Here is a 20,994-nt window from a genome sequence, read left to right as displayed (position 1 = left end):
TCCAAATACACAGGTAAGCCGGCAGGAAGAGCAAAATTCCCGGGGCTGCCAGGCCACTGAGGAGGTGGTGGCTGGGCACACAGTTCCACTGTCCAGAAGAATGTGCCAGGTGCAGCCTCAGAAGATGGTTCCTTGGACGCATCTACACAGCCAGCAGACTGGGCCAGCTCAGCTGGTCTGAATCAGAACTCAAGACCCTTCAGAGCTCCCAGGGCCTGAGTGGGGCAGAATACCGCTCATAGGGGGTCTCTGGCAGGTCCAGTGAGTCACAAAGATGAAGCAAAGTGAGGGCAGAAAGTGTAAGGACCAGGAGATGACGCCAGGAGGGAGGGGGAGAGCACAGAAGAGGGAAGAGGAGGAAAGAGAGACATGTGAAGAGACTTTTCAAGTAGCTTTTTTTCCTACGAATCACAGCCTGGGCCCTGGCCCTGCCAGGAGTCTGGAGCAGACCTAGGACTGGTTTTTGCAGGAGCCAGACTCCAGCTCTGGGTGTGCTTTGGTGGGGAGGGCTGAGCTGAGCCCTCTCCACTCCCCTCAAAGGATGCCCTGTCTTGGCCTGAGGCTCTCTTCCCAGACCCACAGCTGGGATTTTTGTAGATATTTGGCCCTTCAGCTCCACCAGGAGGCAAATTAAGGGAACATATTTGGTGTAGAGGGGCTGCGGCTCTGGGAGTGAGGAGTTGCAAGCCATGCCCAAAAGTGGGAAGAGGGAGGGGATAAATGCAGGTGGGGTGGGGCAGGAACCCAGCTCATGCCCCTGCAGCAGGCAGGAGAGAGGCCGGTCGTGGGAGGGGGGCAGGAGCGGGCCCAGCCAGGCAGGCAGCAGGCAACAGGCGGGAAGGTGGGGGCGCCACAGGTGCAGAGGATGAAGGGGGGGGCACACAGGGAAACAAGCTCATGCCCAGAAAGTAGGGCCCAACCAAGGCAAGACTCCTGGGTCAATGCTCTTCACCTTAATTCTCCAGGAAGGAGCTGAACCAGCCAGCATTGAACACCACATCTCTGAATTAACCCAGTGCAGACAGCTGGAGCTCTGGAGTGACTGGGTGAGGGGCAGCAGGCTGGACATTGGGTGGGGGGAGGGGTCTGCTGGGCCAGCTTTGACTCTGACTCTCTCCTCTGAGCATGAGGAAAGTTTGAAGCAAAAACAATCAGGGTGGTTGAACCCCACAGCCCCTAAGACTCCGAGTGAAAGGTGCCTGGCCTGGAGCAGAATTAGAGTGAACAGCATCTCTGCTCTGTGGGGAGGCAGCAGGAAAAGGAGGAGAGGTGGGGGAGAGGGAGGAGAGTCTGGACACCCGCCACTTGAATCACATGCACAAGTCAAGCATGTCGCAGGCCTGAGAAGCAACGGCTAGTAGAACGGACTCAACAGTGTTGTCATTATGGACTGGGGTGGAGGTGGGGGCTCCCACGTCAAATCCCCAACCACCTGCCAGTTCTCCTCTCATGCCTCCTCCCCTTTCCCAAGTACTGGGGGCCCAGGGGCTGCCTACTGGGTTGGTCTGGCTCCTGAGTTCCCCAAGAGGAAGCCCCGACAAGCCCTGAGGCCTCGGGTCCCCATGTACATGGAGGCTTCTCTGACCCTGGAGGCCCTAAGACTAGTCGGGGACAGGCTTCCTGGTGCCAAGTCTGCCAGGACAGGGCCTCTGCTGGGACCCCCAGCCTAAGCCTGATATCAGTTCCTGGGGGTCCCTGTCCTTCTTGACTCAGCCTTCCCAAACTGCTCAAAGTCCATTATCCCACAAATAAGCATCAGCCCCAAGCCCAGGTTTGCAAGGGGCCAGACGGCAGTCTGTCTGGCTCCCCTGCACTCCTGCCCGGGCTGGTCTGTGGGTCCTACCAGGAGGGCTGGGAGGGAGGCGCAAGGGCAGGCATGTGGTGGGTAGGGGCAGCTGGTAGGGCTGTGCTAAGGGTGTGCTAAATGTGTGCTAGGCCATGGACTTGGTTTCCCAGGAAGGGGGGAGACCCATGGCTGGGGTGTCACATATTCTTAGATACAATCTGTAGGGAAGGGGAAGGGGAGAAGAAATGAATTCTGTGGCATGGGAATGGGTGGGGACGGGGAAGTTCCCCTAAACTCCGAGAGAGCTGGCCCTTCGTAACCAATTTTCCCTTGAGCATCCCGGCCTAGCCTTCTCAGATCCCCTGGCCAGTCACTTTCTAAAAAAAGAGCAGGATTCCCTCTCTACCAGCCTAGCTCTGTGCTAAGAAAGATGGGTGGTACACAGAGGAACAAATGCTGAGGGGCCATGGGCACTGTGCTGTGTCATTTACAACGAAGGGACCTCTGTACCTGTGGATTCCGGGCTCTGTGAAGGCAGGAAACACCTATCTTATATCCCTGGCACATTTATTTCCAGATTTCATGCTGAAGCACCAGGCAGTACCTGCCGGAGCCCTCAGCCCTGCTGGGTAAACCCACCCCTGGGTCCCTTCCCGTGGTGGCTCCAGCCACCTCAACCTGAGCCACAGGACTCATTCATGTGAGCTATCCAGCCTCCACCCCCCCTCCCCCCCCAAGAAGGGGCCTGGTGCCCCTATCCTGTTTTGTCAAGTCAGGGACCAGAGGTCCAGGGCGGAGGGTCCAGCCTTCCCTGCCAGCAGGGCACAAAGAGACACTGCCTCAGGTTTGCCAGCATGACCCCCAGGAGTGGGAACAGTGCTCGGAGAGCCATTCAGGGCTCCCAATAGTCAAGACCTTCCTAGCAGACGATCCTCCCTCTCAGGCATGAAGCCCTCTCCTTACACTACACCAAGTGGGGAGCCCAGAGCCACCTGCTCTTTGTACCATCCCCTCTTTTTAACGGCACCTCTTTCCACCCTCCCTGACCTGCCTCCTGATGGGGGACCGCCCTGGGTACCAGTCCCATAATGCCAACACTGCCGTCCGAGCCCCTGCGGTGGGTGGCAGGTGGGCCAGGGGGTGGGGCGGGGCAGGGCAGGAGAGGGGCAGGGATAAAAACCTTTCATCGGATTGGGAGCTGTGAGGTTCCGCGAGCAGATCATTGAGAGCATCGCGTGCAGTTTATCCTCCTCTTCCTCATCATCGTCCACCGAGGCCGCGCGGCTGGCCGCTAGGTGGTGGTAGTTAATAGTGACTGCTCAAAGAGAACAGCGAGAGAGGCAGAGGCGTGAGGACCCTGGTCCAGGCAGGAGGGACCAGACTCCCTCCTTAGGGGGAGGGAGCAGAGTCTGGGTCACCTGGAACCTGCCTGGCACGGAGAAGGGGATGTGGGATGGAAAGCTCTCTGGACCATTTATTGGGGAGAGTATGGAAGAAAGTGAGGGAAAGCGGCAGCTCCAGAGCTCCACTGGAGACCCTCTCTAGGAAGAACAGAAGACAGAACTGATGGGGGAGCAAGGGTAGTGAAAGACAGGGACCAGTTGGGACAGGCAGGCGGCTCAGGAGCTCCCCAGCCCTGGCCAAGGCTGGGTATGACTGTCGGCAGATGGATCCTGATCATTCTTTAGCTCGCATCACGGTCAGGCTAGACCAAATTTGAAGATTACCCAAACCCCCTCTTCAGACTGTAAATCCAAACTTCTCCAAGGTTTGCCCTGAGCTGCTCTTGAGGAGCCTGAGTCACTCGGCTGGGTTTCAGCTCCTGGGGCCCTGGCTTGCCCTTTGGGGAAGCAGTCCTTGAAGCAAAGTGACCAGAATTGGGAAATGCCAAGGCTTAAAGAGGGGAAGCGGAGACTAAGTAATCTAAGCCGAGCAACAGCCCAAGATTAAATGCCAGGTTTGCAAACACATTCTGACACAAGACATGACTCCTAGTTAGGTACCTCTGGAAGGGGAATCCCCCTGTCTTGTACCCTTCAAGCCTGTTGGGGCTGGTTGTGCCATGGCTGTGTGTTAGCAGTCTGAGTAATCTGTCCACTAATACAGAAACAACTTGCTCACAACTCATTGGCACAAGTTGGGAAATTTAGGGAGCAGGTGGTCCAGCTGGCAGTAAATGCTCCACACTGGTAAATTCTCTGACCTTATCCCCAAGATTGGCGAGTCTGGCCTATAGGGCGTACCAGCACTCAGACCAGAAAAGAAACTCTGGTGTCACCAGATACCTATGCACAGGCCCCATGGGCCCAAAGGTGCGCAGGCAGGGCAGGACCCATGAGCGCCAAGCTACCTTTTCAGCCCCCAAGTCCCCAAGGTCCCCCAGGCAGCTCCAAGTTTCACCTTCTTCAGATGCGCATCCCTACTCCAGTTAAAGCTCCTCTCATCAGTAGCTAGTTTGAGAAGGGCTCTGGCTCTGGAGGAGTCAGTGAACAATTTGCACCGTCCATAAAGAAGCACTGATTCTGCACCCAGGCTGCCTTGTAGAGGTCAGGTTGTGGGCAAAGGAGGAATGTGGAGTTCTCCATCTTCTATTTCTGGTCTCACCACATTTTTTTTTCCTTGGGGCAGGGAAGGAAAGGCTAAGAGGATACTGTACAATATCGGCTGAGCCAAGAATCTTGGGGTAACGAGGCGGAGGAAGACAGCTAGGGGAAGAGACAGGTAGCTTCTCAGAGGGATGATGTGCAGGGGATGGTCTGGGGAGAGGCTGAGTAATGAACCCCTCCTCTCAACCTGGCCTGGTCAGTGAGTGGACCCTGCCTGTAGCCCCTCCTGGGTCTCACTGTACTCCCCTACCTCCCTGAGCATCTTTCTCCCTTCCTCCACGGATGAGGCCTGGGATACTCACTGTGCTCGTGCCTGTGGCCGGGGTAAATGATCCGGAACACGTAGTCTGTGGCCCTCCCGGTGCCCATCTCCTCCACATCCACAGTCCGCACGCTGCTGCGTTTCCGTAGCTTGGGGAACACTTTCCCCTGCGGAGGGAAGGGTGGGTGGTCAGCCTGTGCAGAGCAGAGTCTGATCCAAGGTCCCACCCGAGGCAGCCTCTAAATTGGAGAGGCTTTCCTGGAGAAAGGAAGGAAGGTGAGCAGAGAACCCCCCTCACACATCCCTTTACTCCAGAGTGTTCCAAGCCCTGAGGTACCTTCCCCTGCTGGGTCCAGAGCGGGGGCTCCAGCTGTCCTCGGGGCAGAAGTCCATTCTCCAGGCAGGACAGAAAGGACAGCAGGTGTCCTCCCTGTGGGAAGTGCAGTGGCGGCCTCTGGATGCCATCCTGGCTCACCAGCACGAGTGTGCCGCCGCTCTCTGTGGGGTGTACGTGGGCGAGTGAGCCTGGGCCTCCCTGAGACCTCTTGGCCATCACCACAGCCCAGTCAGCCAGGCCTCCCGGTTAGGTGAAGCACGGGGATGACAGGAGGAGGACAGGATATCCAATGGGCCATGCACAGCATGTGGCTGGGAGAAGGCAGTCTCTTTCCCCTCAACCCTGTACCCAGGACAAGGGAGGCTCACTTTGCTGGTGGCAGTGGATGCAGACAATCTGACTGAAGGGCACAACCAGGGCATAGTCCCAGTAAACGCTGGAAATGAACCAGATTGGTGTCACTGTGTCCCAAGACCTGTCATCCCGCTTTTTTCATCTCCCACCACCAATACCTGTGAAACTACCCTGAAGACAGGAGGACCATAGCCGAGAAGTGACCTCAGCCAGCCATGTCCCTCTGGGCCCCGTGCTGTCATGGCACAGAGCCCGGCAGTCTCAGCTGCCTAGAGCTTGGCTCAGGCAAACCTCTTCATGCCAGGCCTGGCTTGATCTTAGAGAGCTCTCTCCAGGCAACCTATTCCTGCAGTTCTTGGCATCAGGATAAGGAGAGAGACCTGCCTCCCAGAGTAAGCTGAGTATGTCCACCCACCTTTCCCCCCAGGCAGGCCCCCCCCCCAACCCTTCCCTGGCTTCTGGGAGGGAGTCCCAGAGCCCCCACCTTTTCTCCAGCTCGGAGTCCCCCAGAGTCCCGTTCATGAGTTGGTTGGGGGTCCATTTCAGAGTTAGGCTCTCTGCGGACTGGTGCAGGGAGAGGTAGCCAGGGACAGCCTCCATGTCCTCCTTCTAGGGGGAGGAGACACAGCAGAAGGGAGAGGTTATAAGGGGTCGAGGCTCCCAGGGGAGGCCTATGGGAAATAAGCTCCAGGCAGGGAGCTGGAGGGAGCTGGGGAGCTGGGGAGGCTGATCTAGCATAGTCACAGGATCCTGGAATGGAGGCCAGGAGGAAGTAGGGAAGAACACAAGTGACATGTAGATGTGGGCACCTCCTCTCCCTGGCTGGCCTGGTACTGCTACTGGTTCTGTCTTGTTAGTCTCCTGGATGCCAGGTACATCCTGGGCCAGCCATCCTGTTCGTCCTGTCTTCTGGCTGCCATTCCCACTTTTGGATAGCCTGGTTCTCAGTTAGCCAGGGCAGATGACATTCCTGCCTCCTGCCAACTCACGGCTGGGCACAAGGCTTGTGAAACTGAAGTGGGGGGCAGGGCCCTTTCTCCCCCTTCTTGCTAGTCAAACCCCTGAAGAACAGGACAAACGTGACTGGAAGGTTCCAATCCTGGGGCCTTCAGGAGAGGGAGAGGAGGGGTGGGCATTAAAGTTTTCTTACTGGCTGCACTAGTACGTTGTTCTTGCCGTAGAGCAACCGTGTTCTTGAATTCTGGTGCAGGGACTCCACATACTCGCGGGCACAGGCAGCTAGCCTGTCCTCTGATGCATTGCCACTTGAGTGCCGCTTCCGAATCTGTGCAGAAAGGCACGGCTCAGCCCCCAGCCCTGGGAATCAGCCTCAGGGAATGTTAAGATTCCACACAGACCCTCTAGCTGACCCAGGGGTCCACTCTGTCCTGGGTCTGCTCTTGGCCACCCTCTTCTCTCCAGCCATGGACCATTGGTGTGCTCCTGGCATTTATATGTGCCAGTGTGGATAAAAGGCTCTCCTGAGGTAACACACCTTGGTGCATCTCCAAGGGCCAGATTGCGTCTGCAAAGAATATGGAGGCCAAACTGCCCTTCCATACAGGCTCATGGGCATAGCCTGGATAAGTATGAGGGGTGGGGAGAGGGATACCTACTCCTAGGGCTGGGCGCTTTGCAGGGGAGTCCTGGCGATTAGGGGGACCCCGGATACGGTGCCTCTGGACTAGCTCATCAGCAGAGGGGTCAGTCCAGTAGTGATCAGCAGTCTTGAGCTTGGTGTACTCCAAGGCACAAGGTCCCACTGTGAAGACAGGGACAGTCAGCTCACACGGTGCCCCTTCAGCACCTGTCCCTCAGCCCCCACTAGCCCAGCACCAGCCTCTCTGCTCTTAGGCTCACCTAGAAGAGAGGCCAAGATGGGGCCAAATACAGGATCTGCCAGTAACGCTTCCTTCTCGTAGTACTTGCTGCCAGGGGGAGAGACAGACAGCAGGACTCATTCCAGGGCAGTCATGCTTACCAAGCAGGGACATCTCCACAAAGACCACATTCATGTGAATCACTAAGAAGTGAGTACATAAGGACTGAGCTCTTTGTGGGGTGCCTGGTGTGGTCTACCCAGGTGGGGTGCCTGGTGTAGCACCCTTTGGGGTGGTAGAGGGGAAGACGGGGCAAGCCTATAGACTATTGTGAACAATCAAGCCTGCTGAGGCGTAGGGGTGCAGGGCTGCTCAGGAGGTGGGCCCCAAGGAGGGGCTGCCTGGGGGATGGGGCAGTCACCTGCAGTTTTCCACGAGGTACTGCATGACCCTGTCCAACACTTTCTCGATGAGCGCTGTGCGTACCCATATGTGTTTTAAGGCCTGTAGGCTGAGAGCCGGGGCCTTCCCGCTGGCAGAGCCCTGTCTCCGCAGGGCATCCTGGTTGCCCGCTGAGGGTTTCCTGCAAAGAAAGTGTGAGGGCTTGGGGGTAGGCCCTGGACTGGTGGCACTGGGAGCAGAGTTTGGTGCCACAAGAACCCAGAGGGCTAAAATGAGGGGTTGAAGTGGGGGACAGGGCATTGTGTCTAAAAGGAGCCAACCCCCACCCTTAGTCTGGTCTTTCACCCAAGGGGCCCGGCAAGAGATGAGCCCAGGAAGCCAACCTGGGAAGTAGCAAATGCCAAGTGCAAAAAGCAGAAGGGAGGGATGGGAGGAGCTGGCCTGGGGCTCACCTGCCCTCTACTTGTTGCTGTAGCTCCTGTACCTTGTGGCAAATCTCCCCAGCCACTGGGCATGTCTTCCCCACCTTGGTGAACAGGGCTGCCATCTTGTCACTGCGCAGGAAGCCGGCAGCACGTCGTCTCAGCTGATGTAGCAGGCAAGCCTCCACTGCACCTGAGCCACAAAGGGAACGAGCACCTGAGCCCAGGTGAGAGGGGGAAAGGGAGAAACACTCCTCTTCCTCATACCTATGGAGAGCAGAGGGGCAAGGGCGGGCTCTGACCCATGCAGGGATGAGGGGGAGGGGTTTCAGTCTAAGGCAAGCCATGGAGACATACCCTGACCGCCTTCCAAAATTCCCCTCCCAGTCTCTCTGCCCCTGGCCAGGGTGGACCTGCAGGGGCTGACATGCCATACCGTCCCTCTCCCTGTCCCTCGCCTGGTGTGTACATGCCTCCTATATGCAGCATCGCCCCTGGGACTGTGAGGCCCAAAGCTGCCAGTCCCAGTGGCTCCTCCCCTGCCCACGAGGGCAAGCACGGACTGCACCTATACAACAGGGACTGCGGGGAGCACAAAGCCCAGCAGCCCTCCTGGAAAGCATGGATGATGTGGTTGCTAAGGAACAGAGCTCTGGGAAGGAGCTGAAATATTGATGAGGCCACTGCAGAGATCAGACCCAACATCAGCCCCTGAATTATTGATGAGCCCTGCAGCCAAGAGTGAGAGGTTTCTATTTCCCATGCTGGGAGGATTTCCCTTCACTCATTCATGTTTTTAGGGGCTAGTTTTATTCTCTCCATCTGTATCCTGTAGGAAGGGCTTGGTGGGAAAGGGCGGGGAGTTGCCCTGGTATGTGTAGAGCCTACAAATATTAGTATGTGAGGGGGTGGTGCTTGGCCATTATCAAGGAGGGAAAGCCCTAGAAAGGGGAAGGGATTTGACTGTAGTCACACAGTGGCAGAGCCAGGACCATGACCCAGGACCCCAAATCCTAGCCCAGCCCCCTTCACCTTCTCCAGGTATGTTGGGGGTGCCACAGGTGTGAGGAGGGCTCCCCTCATGTCACAGGTGCTCTTTCTGCATGGATTGACAAGTGCTGTGCTGGAGGGGGGGTCAGAACAGGGTCTGGAGCTTAGCATGGCCACTTGCTACCCCTGGGAAACGTGGGTGATAATGCTCTGAGCCCACTGTCATCTGTGAAATGGGGCTACTTAGGATTGGCGTGAAACATTACATGAGATGAAGGGCATAAAGCCCTTGCACGAGTCTGGCACACGGGAGGCACTCGATCCTTGTCGGTGCCTGAGCCCTCAGCCCCTTTTGGCAAGATCCTATTCCACAGTTAAGCTGCAAGGGCTGGGTTTTTACAAGACCTCTCCCTGGCAGAAAGGGGAGAGGGCACATTAGAGAGAGGGCCGCAGGCTGTCCAGAGGTGGGTAGAGATGCTATTCTCTCAGGAACAGGGGAACTGAAGCCCCTCAAGTCGACTGTGACTAGTGCTGTTAGAATATGAAGCCTGAGCTTAGGAAACGACCAGTGACCCTGGGCTCTCACCTGGTTTTCGTCTTCATTTTTAGTAACTGGAAGGCAGTCACTGCTGTGCTATAAGGGCTTTGTCTGGCCTGCTCCTGTACTGAAGTCAAGAAGTTGGAGAGAGTCCCTGGGACCAACCTGCAGGCCAGACCCAGTGAGAACACCCCAAGGGAGTGGAAACAAAGCAGGACCCTCCTCCTACTTGTTCCCTTCTGGGCTCTTCCCTGGTTGGGCCTCAGAGGACTTTATTTTACAAGGCACAGCCTTTCCTTCACAGCACGTTCATACATGTATGTGCACATGTGTATGCAGACGTATCTACATATTTACTTGTATGGGGCATGTGAGGGAATCTCTGCTTAAGTGTCCACATACTCTACTCCATGGCTGTCCCCTTGGTCTCTGGAGGTCCTGTGTGGCCCTGTGGTATACAGGTGAGTGAGTCCCAGTCTCTTGGTCCTGGGGCTGCAGCGCCTGTAGGAAAGTGGTGACCGTTTCCCGGGATTGTATGCCCCATTCAGAGTGCTCTGGAGAGAAGCGGCACTGAACACGGCCAGAGTGGCAGCTGGTGGCACCAGTCCTGCAAGGAATCATGTGCCTCAGTGATGTGACTAATTGCTGGCATAATGAGACATTAGCCTTCCCACCTTCCCCAGGAGACTGCAAATGCAGCCAGGCTGGGGAGCCTGGGAACGGCGGGGAGCAGCACTCCCATCCCGCCTGGCCTCACCCACCCTCTCAGGCAGCCTCTGAACACAGGCATTAGGGCTCTCTGGGGTGAGCGGAGGCATTCCTCAGCAATTACTGCAGGTAGAGAAGCCCAAACATCACACCTAGTACCCTCCTGCTCACCCCACAGCCCATACGTTCCTTCTGTGAAACGCAGGCAAGATGCCAGGCAATGTCTGGGGAAGGAGAAATCCCTCTCAACTCTCTACTTTCCAAGCAAAGTAAATGATCCTCTATGCCAGGTATATCCTAATCCAGTTCCATGGGCTCCTTGGCCAGTGGCTGTTCAAACTACACTTGTTCTTTCCCATTCCCACAGGGCTGTCCACCGCAGAAAGTCAGCACGCACAATGAAAAATACTGTGTGCAGCATATAGGCAAGATAGTAATATGATGATAGTAACACTAACAATGATCGAGAATTGAGGGTTTGTGGGTGGGCTTCTGGGCCTTCCAAAGACCCCCAAATATTGCATACAAAATTGTTGGTGTGCTCCAGTATGACTAGGTGAGTGCTCTTTGTCTGGATAAAGGATCCAAGATTTTTAGCTTCTAAAAGGAATACATGACCCCCAAAAGTTCTAGAATCCCTGCTCTAAGACTTGGGTTGCACTGAACCACAGATGGTTCCACTGGCCGAAACTCAGAGATGCAAGAATACTCTCCCTGCCCCACAATGTACAGTGCAACACCACTCAGAACTCGGTTGCAGAGCCATCAGCCACAAGGCCCAATTCTCCTGCTGCCCTCAGTCTCCAGAGAGGGCCTCTCACAGACTGTCAAGCACCCTTTCCCAGCAGAAACCAGCCAGAGGCCCATGTCTCTCCTCTCCTGACTCAAAGCCCAGAGCACCAAGCAGAACTCCAGCTCCTTATTCAGCTTTCTGTCCCAGACTGCCACCATGACCATTCCCTAGGGTGGAGGCCTGTGGCAGGAGATGCCAATCATGGCTCAAGCACCAAGTCAGCTGAACCTCTCCTCCTCCTAAGTGAAGGCTCAGGAGCCCCTGTCCCACTGGGTCCTGATACCACCCACAGCCACTCTGGATCCGCCAGAAGAGGGGTGAGATATCCCTGACAATATCCAGCTCAGTGTACTAATTAATAAAAATCAACACTGGTTTTGGTCATTGGTTGGGGTGGAAAGGTTTGGGTAAATGAATTGAAACAGAGAAACAGACATGATTCAACAAGCATAACCCTCTCACCCCTCACCTTGCTCTTGGAACTTTGGAGTCATGGTGCCCTCTCTACTCTGTCATCCCATACGACTGACAAGAAGGCCCAGGGAACTGCAAGAACTTTGCTGTGGACATTTCCTCTCCCAAAAGGTCTGGTACCATCTACCAAGGGAAAAGCTGGGAATTACAAGCCCAGGCTAGCCCTGGAACTTTCCCTCACCAGCCTCTGATGTGCCAATAAAGTCTATTAAGTTATGGGGCTTAACAAAGGCTAAATGGGCTGGAGAGCCCAAGTGCTAACAGAATCCTAAAGGGCCCCTCCCACAACTCCTTACATACCAATTTAACCATTCCCAGGAGTCCAATTTAGAACAGAGAAGACATGGGTAGATAGAGATGGCAGGGACCCAGGAAGTTACTAAATCTTCTCAGACCTTACTGGGAGGAGAGCTGACTGGCACCACTCCGGTGGAGGTAGGGTGGCACTGTCTATCACCATTGCAAATAACCTCTGACCTTCTTCTGAGAATCTAGCTTACAGATATAACTGCAAGAGTACTTAAGTTACAACAGCAAAAGACTGGAAACTATCCTCATGTCCATCAATGTGGACAGGTTAAGTATACATGGGGCATTCATACAACAGATTATTAAACAACTTTGCAAAAGAATGAGGATGTTTTCTAGGAGCTAACAATGAAAAGTCTCCTAAAGCAAGATGCAGAACACTATGACTGGATACCTTTTCATTACAAAAAGGGTATGTGGGCAGTAAACAAAGAATATAATTTCTTTTATTAGGATAAAAAACTCTGGAAGGATATATAAGAAACAAAAGTGGTAGTGGTTACCTGTGTGGGAACAGGTAAGTGGAGGGAAAGTGGGTAAATGGCGGCAGGAAAAGGAGTAAACTTTTCACTGTATCTCTTCGGTACAGTTTTGATAAAAAAAAATTTTTTTTTACATTTATTTATTTTTTGAGAGACATAGAGACACAGAGCACAAATTGGGGAGGGGCAGAGAGAGAAGGAGACACAGACTCCAAAGCATCCTCCAGGCTCCGAGCTGTCAGCACAGAGCCTGACGTGGGGCTTGAACTCACAAACCATGAGATCATGACCTAAGCCAAAGTCAGACACCCAACTGACTGAGCCACCCAGGCACACCTGTACAGTTTTGATTTTTGAACCAGGTAACACGTTACCAATTCAGAATAATAACGATTTTACAGGTGACCATCCAACCCAGATACCACGATTCTATCATGAGACGATGTTAGAGACTTTTTCTAGCCTGGATGCGAATCAAAACTCACAAAACTCAGAAAGGCTGGGTGTGTCCATGGGCACCCAGTCCTTCACCAGTTCCCGCAGCATTCCTCCCAATTGGCTTGGTTCCCCACCCCCACAGGAATACCTGGGCTCTGCTTAGGGAAGCCACAAGTGATCTGAGCTGGGCAAGGACCAGAGAAACAATTCAGTGGGCTAGCACAAGCTGAGATGTCACAAGAATGGACTAAAACTGGGGTGCTTAGGTGGCTCAGTTGGTTGAGCGTCCGACTCTTGATTTTGGCTCGGGTTGCGATCTCATGGTTTGTGAGTTCAAGCCCGCATCATCAGGCTTTGTGCTAACAGCACAGAGCCTGCTTGAGATTCTCTCTCCACCTCCCACTGAAAATAAATAAAACATTTAAAAAATTTTTTTAAATGGACTAAAACTATGGCTGTGCAGCACACACAGCAGTGATTGTTGAAGGGTCCTCAGCCAGCCTAGGGAGCCTCAGCAGCAACCCTGGCTATCACATACATACCTATGTTGAAAGTTGTGCTCAGCAGCCCAGAGGCCTGGTAATAGGGGGAGCCACTGAATGGCCTTCAGAGAACTAGGCCAGTTGGCTGAGATATAGGGACACTATATCCAGAGTTAGCACAGCCTAACAGGAAGGCTAAGCCCAAGGCACCGAGCCAAGAAGGGATGGTAATGGGAGGAGCAGGTGTGGAAAGTAACTCCTGCTCCCCCACCTCTGCCGTCTGCCATCTGTGAAACGGGGGAGTTCGGTCGTAGTTGCCATAGAGAACCTAAGCGAGGAAAGTACAGGGTGGAGCAGCTAGACAGGTGGCTGCTTTGGGTCCTGGAGTTTTGAGGATACTACTTAGAGCAGAATTTTTATTTTTATTTTTTTATTATTATTTTTATTTAAAACAACTTTTTAAAAGTAATCTCTAGGGGCGCCTGGGTGGCTCAGTCGGTTGGGCGGCCGACTTCGGCTCAGGTCATGATCTCGCGGTCCGTGGGTTCGAGCCCCGCGTCGGGCTCTGTGCTGACAGCTCGGAGCCTGGAGCCTGTTTCAGATTCTGTGTCTCCCTCTCTCTCTGACCCTCCCCCATTCATGCTCTGTCTCTCTCTGTCTCAGAAATAAATAAACGTTAAAAAAAATAATAATTAAAAAAAAAAAATAAAAGTAATCTCTAGGGGCACCTGGGTGGCTCAGTCGGTTGAGTGTCTGACTTTGGCTCAGGTCATGACCTCACGGTTTGTGGGCTCGAGCCTCACGTTGGGCTTTGCACCATCTCCCTCTCTCTCTGCCCCTCCCCCACTCTCTCTCTCAAAAATAAACATTAAAAACATTTTTTTAATAAAAAATAAAAATAAATAACAGTAATCTATGCCCAACGTGGGGCTCACACTCACAACTGAACTCAAGAGTTTAATGCTCCACCGACTGAGCCAGACAGGCGCTTCAAGAGCAGAATTTTTATGTACTTATTTGTTTGTTTATTTATAATTTTAATTTATTTTTCAATTTTTTCCCCAAGAGTAGAAATTTTAAAAGATGAATGCCTTGGATGGTGGAATCAAGACGGCCAGGAGAGGAGCAGCCTCCCTGCAGATAAAGGAATGGAAGGGATGGGCAGCCTTTTTTAAAATAGGAACTTCTGGGGCACCTGGGTGGCTCAGTCAGTTGAGCATCCAAACTTCAGCTCAGGTCATGATCTCGTAGTTTGTGAGTTCAAGCCTCACATCGGGCTTACTGTTGTCAGTGCAAAGTCAGCTTCAGATCCTCTCTCCCCCTCTCCCCCTCTCTGCCTCTTCCTTGCTTGCACGCATGCACTCTCGCATTCTCTCTCTCTCTCTCTCTCTCTCTCTCTCTCTCTCTCGGAAATAAATAAACGTTAGGGGTGCCTGGGTGACTCAGTCGGTTGAGCGTCTGACTTTGGTTAAGGTCATGATCTCATAGCTGGTGAGTTCGAGCCCTGCATCGGGCACTGTGCTGACAGCTCAGAGCCTGGAGCCTGCTTCGGATTCTGTGTCTCCCTCTCTCTCTGTCCCTCCCCCTCCCCCACTCACACTCACTCTTTCTCAAAAATAAATAAACATTAAAAAAAAAATTTAAGTAGGAACTTCTTCCAACTGCTAATGGGAGAAGTCAGTGTATTGTATGTAGCAGATGAAGTGGGAAGAGCAAAAAGGAGAGGCAAGGCATCATCCACCGCTCTCCTTCCCACTTCCCTGGCTGGCTATTTCACCCAGGGATTTGTAACAGTTGCTTCTACCTGGAATGAGCATTTCTATGGTAACTAGAGTACATTTTCTCTCAGCCTGCATTAGTGACGCTGACTGTTTGCTTAGCTTTTGAGGGCAGTCAGCCTTGTTCAACGCCCTGAAACAAGAAAGCAACTCTCCCCTCCAGACTTTCATTAGGAGGAGAAGGCACTGCTCTGATATTCTAGAAAGCAGCAGGTGAGGGAAATGAAATTCCTAACACATACACCTTTCTTCTTTGCCCTGATGGAGATGCAGGGCAGAATCTGAGTGTATAGTGCTCACAATGGCTTCCCACGGACCAGGCCAGCGTTGGCCTCACTCAGTTCAGCAAGGGGTTCACTGTCTCCCGGAGTATCTCTGGCCACCATGAGTCCACTGTTTGGTGCCGTGAGCTACATCTCCATAAGGGCCAACTGTTCCTCAATACCTCACACCACAAGGCTCCTCTCCTAGGTAGGTTACACAGATACACCCATTCCTGGGCAGCACAGGCTTTGGAGCAAGACACATGTGGGTTCAAACTCTGGCTCCTTTCCCTATCTATTTGACTTGGTCCAAACCACTAAATCTCTCTGGGCTTCAGCAGCAATTAGGGAAAAGAACAGGTCCCATCTCAGTAGGTTTTGAGTGACTACAAGCCACAGGCTATGCAGAGGTGCAAAAGGCTCCTTGCTTTCTTCTCGAGTACACTGAAGGTGATCATGAACATTGGTGCTTTCTTCCCTGCACCTCATGCCCATCCCCTGCCTTCTCTTCTGTCCCTCCAGATGGTCTGGCTATGTTCCTAAGGCCACCTACACACTGGGTTGTCCACCTACACACTGGGTTCCAGCCCCTTTTACCTCTCAAGGACATCATTCAAACAAACATCACTTCTCTTCCCTGTATCTTTAATATTTCCCTATTAGATACTACCCATTTGTACATAAACATAAAAAAAAAAAAACCACCTACAACCAATACCACCTCCCTTGGTCCTATATCCCCATTCAGGTATGGAACCATTTAGCTAGTCCCCTTTATGTAAAATTTCTCAGGACAGTTGTCTATACTCACTTTATCTCTTCCTCTTCCCATCCGCTCCCCCTGGTTTTTCAACTTTCTTTTCTTTTCTTTTCTTTTTTTTTAAGTAGGCTTCATGCCCTTCACGCCCAGCATGGAGCCCAACACAAGGCTTAAACTCACGACCCTGAGATCAAAACCTGAGCTGATATCAAGAGTCAGACGCTCAACCAACTGACTGAGCCACCGAGGCACCCCTCCTCCTTTAAAAAAATCATTATGGGGCACCTGGGTAGCTTAGTGGGTTAAGCATCTGACTACAGCTCAGGTCATGATTTCATGGTTCATGAGTTCGAGCCCTGCATCAGGCTCTCTGCTGTGAGCACAGAGCCACTTAGGATCCTCTGCCCCCTCTATCTGTCCTGCTCATGTGCTCTCTCTCTCTCTCAAAAATAAATAAACATTAAAAAATAATCATTATGGAAAATTCCAAACATATACAAAAGTAAAGAGGACGAAAGAATTAACCCCATGTACCCATCACCTAACCCAAACAATGGTCAAGTCATGACCCATCTTGTTTCAGCTGTATCACCTCCAACCACTTTTTCACTTATCCCCAGATTATTTTGAAGTGAATTTTAAATATTATATATTTTTATCTATAAATATTTCAGTAGGTATCTGTAAAAGATGACTCTTTGAAAAAGATGTATATAATACCTTGATTGTACCTACAAGATTAATAAAAATTTCCTAATATTATAAAGGTTCCCTGATTGAGTTCCTAGAGTTCAAATTTCTCTAATTATCTAGATATTCCTCACAGAATCATGGATTCTCAGATGGAATCCTGGAGAAGGTTCTAGGAGACTTGATGGGGAAGGTTTTAGGGTCAATTTTTTTTTAAGTTTATTTATTTTGAGAGAGAAAAAGAGACAGAGAGAACAAATGGGAGAGGAGCAGAGAGAGAATCCCAAGCATGCTCTGCACTGCCAGGACACAGCCAGACTTGAGACTCGAACCCACAAACTATGAGATCATAACCAGAGCAAAGATCAAGAGTTGGATGCTTAACCGACTGAGCCACCCAGGCATCACTTTTTTTTTTTTTTTTTAATTCAAGTGTAATGTATTTTAGTTTCAGGTGTGCAACACAATGATTCAACATTACTCAGTGCTCAGGATGGTAAGCATACTCTTAATCCCCTTCACCAATTTTACCCATCCCTGCTCCCTGTAGGATCACTTTCAAGTACAAAGAAGAAAGTTGCTGCGGGTCATTGTGGTGGTGATGGCAACATTTATTGAGCACCTACTGGCTCCATGCTGTGTGCTTTACCTGTGTCACTCCTTTAGTCCTTACACCAATCTTCCAGGGTAGGTTCAGAGTTCTTTGGGGCTGCTGTGGCCATGGTCACACACTTAGTGTCTCAGCTACTGATCACCACCATATGCCCTCAGCTTTGCTCCAAGACAGGGTGAGAGGAGCCACTTCCCCAGAGGGCCTTCCTTCCTACTGGATTGTTCCAGGTGGAAGGCAGAAGGCAGATATCCTGAGAGTGAGCTGTTGATTCAGTATGGGTGGGAAGAAGAGAAAAGGAATCCCTTTCACTGAAAAGAGACAGACTAAAAACTGCCTGGAGCCTGAATCTCAGAATGTGCTGAAAGTATCTCGGGCTGCAACATCTCAGGTGAAACGCAATCTTTCCACAGCACCTGTTTCTCACCCAGCTCATTAGCATCTCCTTGCCATTCCCCAGAGGAGCTCACCGCAGCCACAGCCGACCTTCCAGGCTAACGAAAGCTGCTTAGCAACAGGGAGCGGGTGGTTAATAAAGCCCTGATGCGTTCCCAGCTCCATAGGCCCCACCCCTGTCTCCCATTTACAGCTCATCTTTAGCCTGAAGCAACAACCCTCAGGTTGAGGATCTAAAGACCGGTGTGGGGAGAGCCAGGAACCGGGAGACTGAGGGGCAGGGCTGACTTCCCCCTGGGCTCTGATCCCAATGCCTTCTGGGGAGAGGAGACATTGAGAGTCTGAGAACCTGCTGTGCCAGGAACCTCTCTGTAAACCTGCTCTACCCACCAAACTTTAAAATCCAAACTCAGCACCCAATCAGAATAGAGCACACAGAAATACTGTGGAGGCAGCCACACCCAGACATGAAGGAAGGGCAGGTCCAGAGAAATGGTGGCTTCTCTGGTGGTCCAGGGTTGATGCCTGAATTACTTCAGGAAGAGAGCGAATGAGTTCTCTTAAAGCATGTGTATTATTATTTTGAATGCAAAGTTGAAAGGCTAAAGCTGGGACAGTTTGTTTACTTTAACCTTGAGTTTCCCACAAACAAAAGTTAAAAGCACCTTGCCCTTGGGGAGAGGGGGTGGCAGGAGATATCAGACTATACCTGGAGGTTTAAGAAGCCACAGGGAAAACAAGGAGAATTAATTTGATTCAAAAGTCTTTACATTTAAATAAAAATTTCAGGGGCGCCTAGGTGGCTCAGTCGATTAAGCATCTAACTCTTGATTTTGGCTCAGATCATGATCTTGTGGTTCATGGGATCGAGCCCCATGTCAGGCTCCTCACTGATGGACACGAAGCCTGCTTGGGATTCTCTCTCTCTGTCCACTCCCTCGCAATGCATGCTCTCTCTCTTTCTCAAAATAAATAAACTTAAAAATAATAATAATAAAAGTTTCAAAGACCCTATCATGGAACAAAATGCAAACTTGACAAGACTTTTTAAAGACAAAAAGGTGGTACCAGTGGTGGGTTTGGGCTTACTCTCCAAGCCTCAGCCTCTGCCTGTGGGAGTGGGCAGTCACATAGGCCTGATCCTCTGACAGCCGTACTCTGTGGTTGGAGAACAGCACACAGAGAACCACTCCCTGCCAACCAGGGGTTGCCAGCAAAGCTTCCACACAAGATTTCCTCACAAGGTTTCTACCTATAGGAGCCTGACCAGCTTCTGGACAAACAGGTTTAGGAACAACCACAACACACACACGCGCACACGCAAGACACATTTCTTACCAGTCCTGGGAGTCTCCCTCCTCCTGTGGATAATAGGAACAGGGGTCTGCTGCAACTTTCCTGGGTTTGCCCAGGGTCAGGACTCAACTCAGGGATTATTCAATTCCCTTTCTAAGGCTCTCCAGGAAGATTCTGTTTCCAGTTCAAATGTCTCTATTCTAAGGAAGCTCAGAGGAGCTCATCTTGCCGAGGCCTTGCCCTCCTCTGCCGAGAACAGAGGGGCCAGGGCAGAGTAGAGGGGCCCAGGGCCCCAGTACTGTCCAAACTCCAGGAAATGTGGCCATTCTGTGGTTGATCCAGCCTCCACAGCCTCTGCTCTGCTCACCTCTCTCCTCATCTTCCCTGCACTCCAATTCCTTCCAGAACAAAGCTGGATTCTGGACAAGGCCAGGACAATAGCACAACCCAATCAGTATAAGACTGGATCTACTTTAGACCAGAAATTCATTTCAGAGCATTTGCCCAGGGGTGAAGGAGACCGACATATTAGAATCTCCAAAATGCCAGAGGGGTGGAGTTTTCCATCAATACTTACCTATTCTTCCCTGCCTCTTCCCAAGAATCCCTGATTACGATCCTACTGTGTGATGCATGTAAACGGCTTGCAGACAGGAAAAAAGTTTGATAATCACTGCTTTAAACGTATCTTATTTTGAACCCAAACTGGGATTTACCTCACCACCGAATACCAATTTTGACGAAGCCTAAGGATTCCTTTTCCCTGTGGGCTTGACTTAGCTTTATACAGCTTTATACTTAGCTTGACAGCCCCTACTGCTAGCATTCTCCTCAGTGTATGCACCGAGCCCAAGGCAGGGGCAGCCGACTGGCAGAGGCTCAGAGATGCCTTTTGTTTGGCCCACAGATTTTTTAAAAATGGGAATTAGTTGGGGCACTTGGGTGGCTCAGTTGGTTAAGCGTCTGGCTTCAGTTCGGGTCATGATCTCAAGGTTTGTGGGTTCAAGGCCCACATCGGGCTCCATGCTGGCAGTGTGGAGCCTGCTTGGGACTCTCTCTGTGTCCCTCTCTTTCTGTCCCTCCCTCACACGTGCTTTTTCTCTCTCTCAAAATAAATAAATAAACATAAAGTATATAAAAATGGGAAATAGTTGGGGCACCTGGGTGGCTCAGTCGGTTAAATGTCTGACTTCGGCTCAGGTCATGATCTCACAGTTCGTGGCTTCGAACCCTGCGTCGGGCTCTGTGCTGACAGCTCAGAGTCTGGAGCCTGCTTGGGATTCTGTGTGTGTGTGTGTGTGTGTATGTGTGTGTGTGTGTGTGTGTGTGTGTGTCTCTCTGCCCTTCTCCCACTCACGCTCTGTCTCTCAAAAAGAAATAAACATTAAAAAAATTTTTTTAATGGGAATTAGTTATTAGCCTTTAAAAATTGGGGAATTTCAGGGGTGCCTGGGTAGCTCAGTTGGTTAGGCAACCAACTTTGGCTCAGGTCATGATCTCATGTTTCATGAATTCAAGCCCCACATTGGGCTCTGCAGTAACAGCTCAGAGTCTGGAGCCTGCTTTGGATCCTGTGTCTTCCTCTCTCACTGCACCACCCCCACTTGTGTTTCTCTTTCTCTCAAAGATAAATAAATAAACATTAAAAAAATAAAAATTGGGAAATTTCATATAAAAACCCAGACTTCTGTCTTCTCTTAAGAAAAAAACAAAGGCCATGGCAAGCCTGGGCTGGCATTCCTGCAGGAGCTGAATAGTGGCAAGCAATATTCAGTCCACCCCAGTCCCCACCACTACTGCCTGCAGCGTCACACCCAGACAGCTTCTTGTGTAGACCTTTTCCATCTGACTGTAGACATTATTTAAGTTTGCGCTAGCAGACCTAAAGCACCTCCTGAGATCCAGCAGAACGGGGCTCCTCTTGCTCCTGGGCTGACTTTACAATCCTGGAGACTTGGGTTTATTTCATAGACCCTTGCTGTTTCAGTAACCAAAACT

The 20,994-nt window shown here is 51.6% G+C and overlaps 1 protein-coding gene across 10 annotated transcripts in view; it reads right to left on the bottom strand.

Annotated features, from left to right (window-relative positions):
• The window catches only part of SGSM2 (small G protein signaling modulator 2), a 39,350-nt gene that overhangs the window by 12,068 nt on the left and 6,288 nt on the right, over nucleotides 1-20,994 (bottom strand). For 7 of the 10 annotated variants that reach the window (XM_049636771.1, XM_049636775.1, XM_049636772.1 and 4 more), the window contains exons 3-12: nucleotides 8,020-8,182; nucleotides 7,587-7,748; nucleotides 7,206-7,273; nucleotides 6,962-7,107; nucleotides 6,496-6,630; nucleotides 5,830-5,954; nucleotides 5,360-5,427; nucleotides 4,992-5,152; nucleotides 4,695-4,821; nucleotides 2,967-3,101 (exon numbers count right to left, since the gene is read on the bottom strand). In XM_049636771.1, coding sequence (XP_049492728.1) covers nucleotides 2,967-3,101; nucleotides 4,695-4,821; nucleotides 4,992-5,152; nucleotides 5,360-5,427; nucleotides 5,830-5,954; nucleotides 6,496-6,630; nucleotides 6,962-7,107; nucleotides 7,206-7,273; nucleotides 7,587-7,748; nucleotides 8,020-8,182 — 1,290 coding nt within the window. Of the gene's footprint in view, nucleotides 1-2,966; nucleotides 3,102-4,694; nucleotides 4,822-4,991; nucleotides 5,153-5,359; nucleotides 5,428-5,829; nucleotides 5,955-6,495; nucleotides 6,631-6,961; nucleotides 7,108-7,205; nucleotides 7,274-7,586; nucleotides 7,749-8,019; nucleotides 8,183-9,919; nucleotides 10,125-20,994 lie in introns of all 10 variants that reach the window. The other 3 variants (XM_049636774.1, XM_049636780.1, XM_049636778.1) reach the window with 2 other exon arrangements.

Source organism: Panthera uncia, chromosome E1 (genome assembly GCF_023721935.1).
Source record: "Panthera uncia isolate 11264 chromosome E1, Puncia_PCG_1.0, whole genome shotgun sequence".
Lineage (NCBI taxonomy): Eukaryota > Metazoa > Chordata > Mammalia > Carnivora > Felidae > Panthera > Panthera uncia.
The sequence above is the reverse complement of the archived record's forward strand: the minus strand, read 5'-3'. Positions and strand labels throughout refer to the sequence as shown.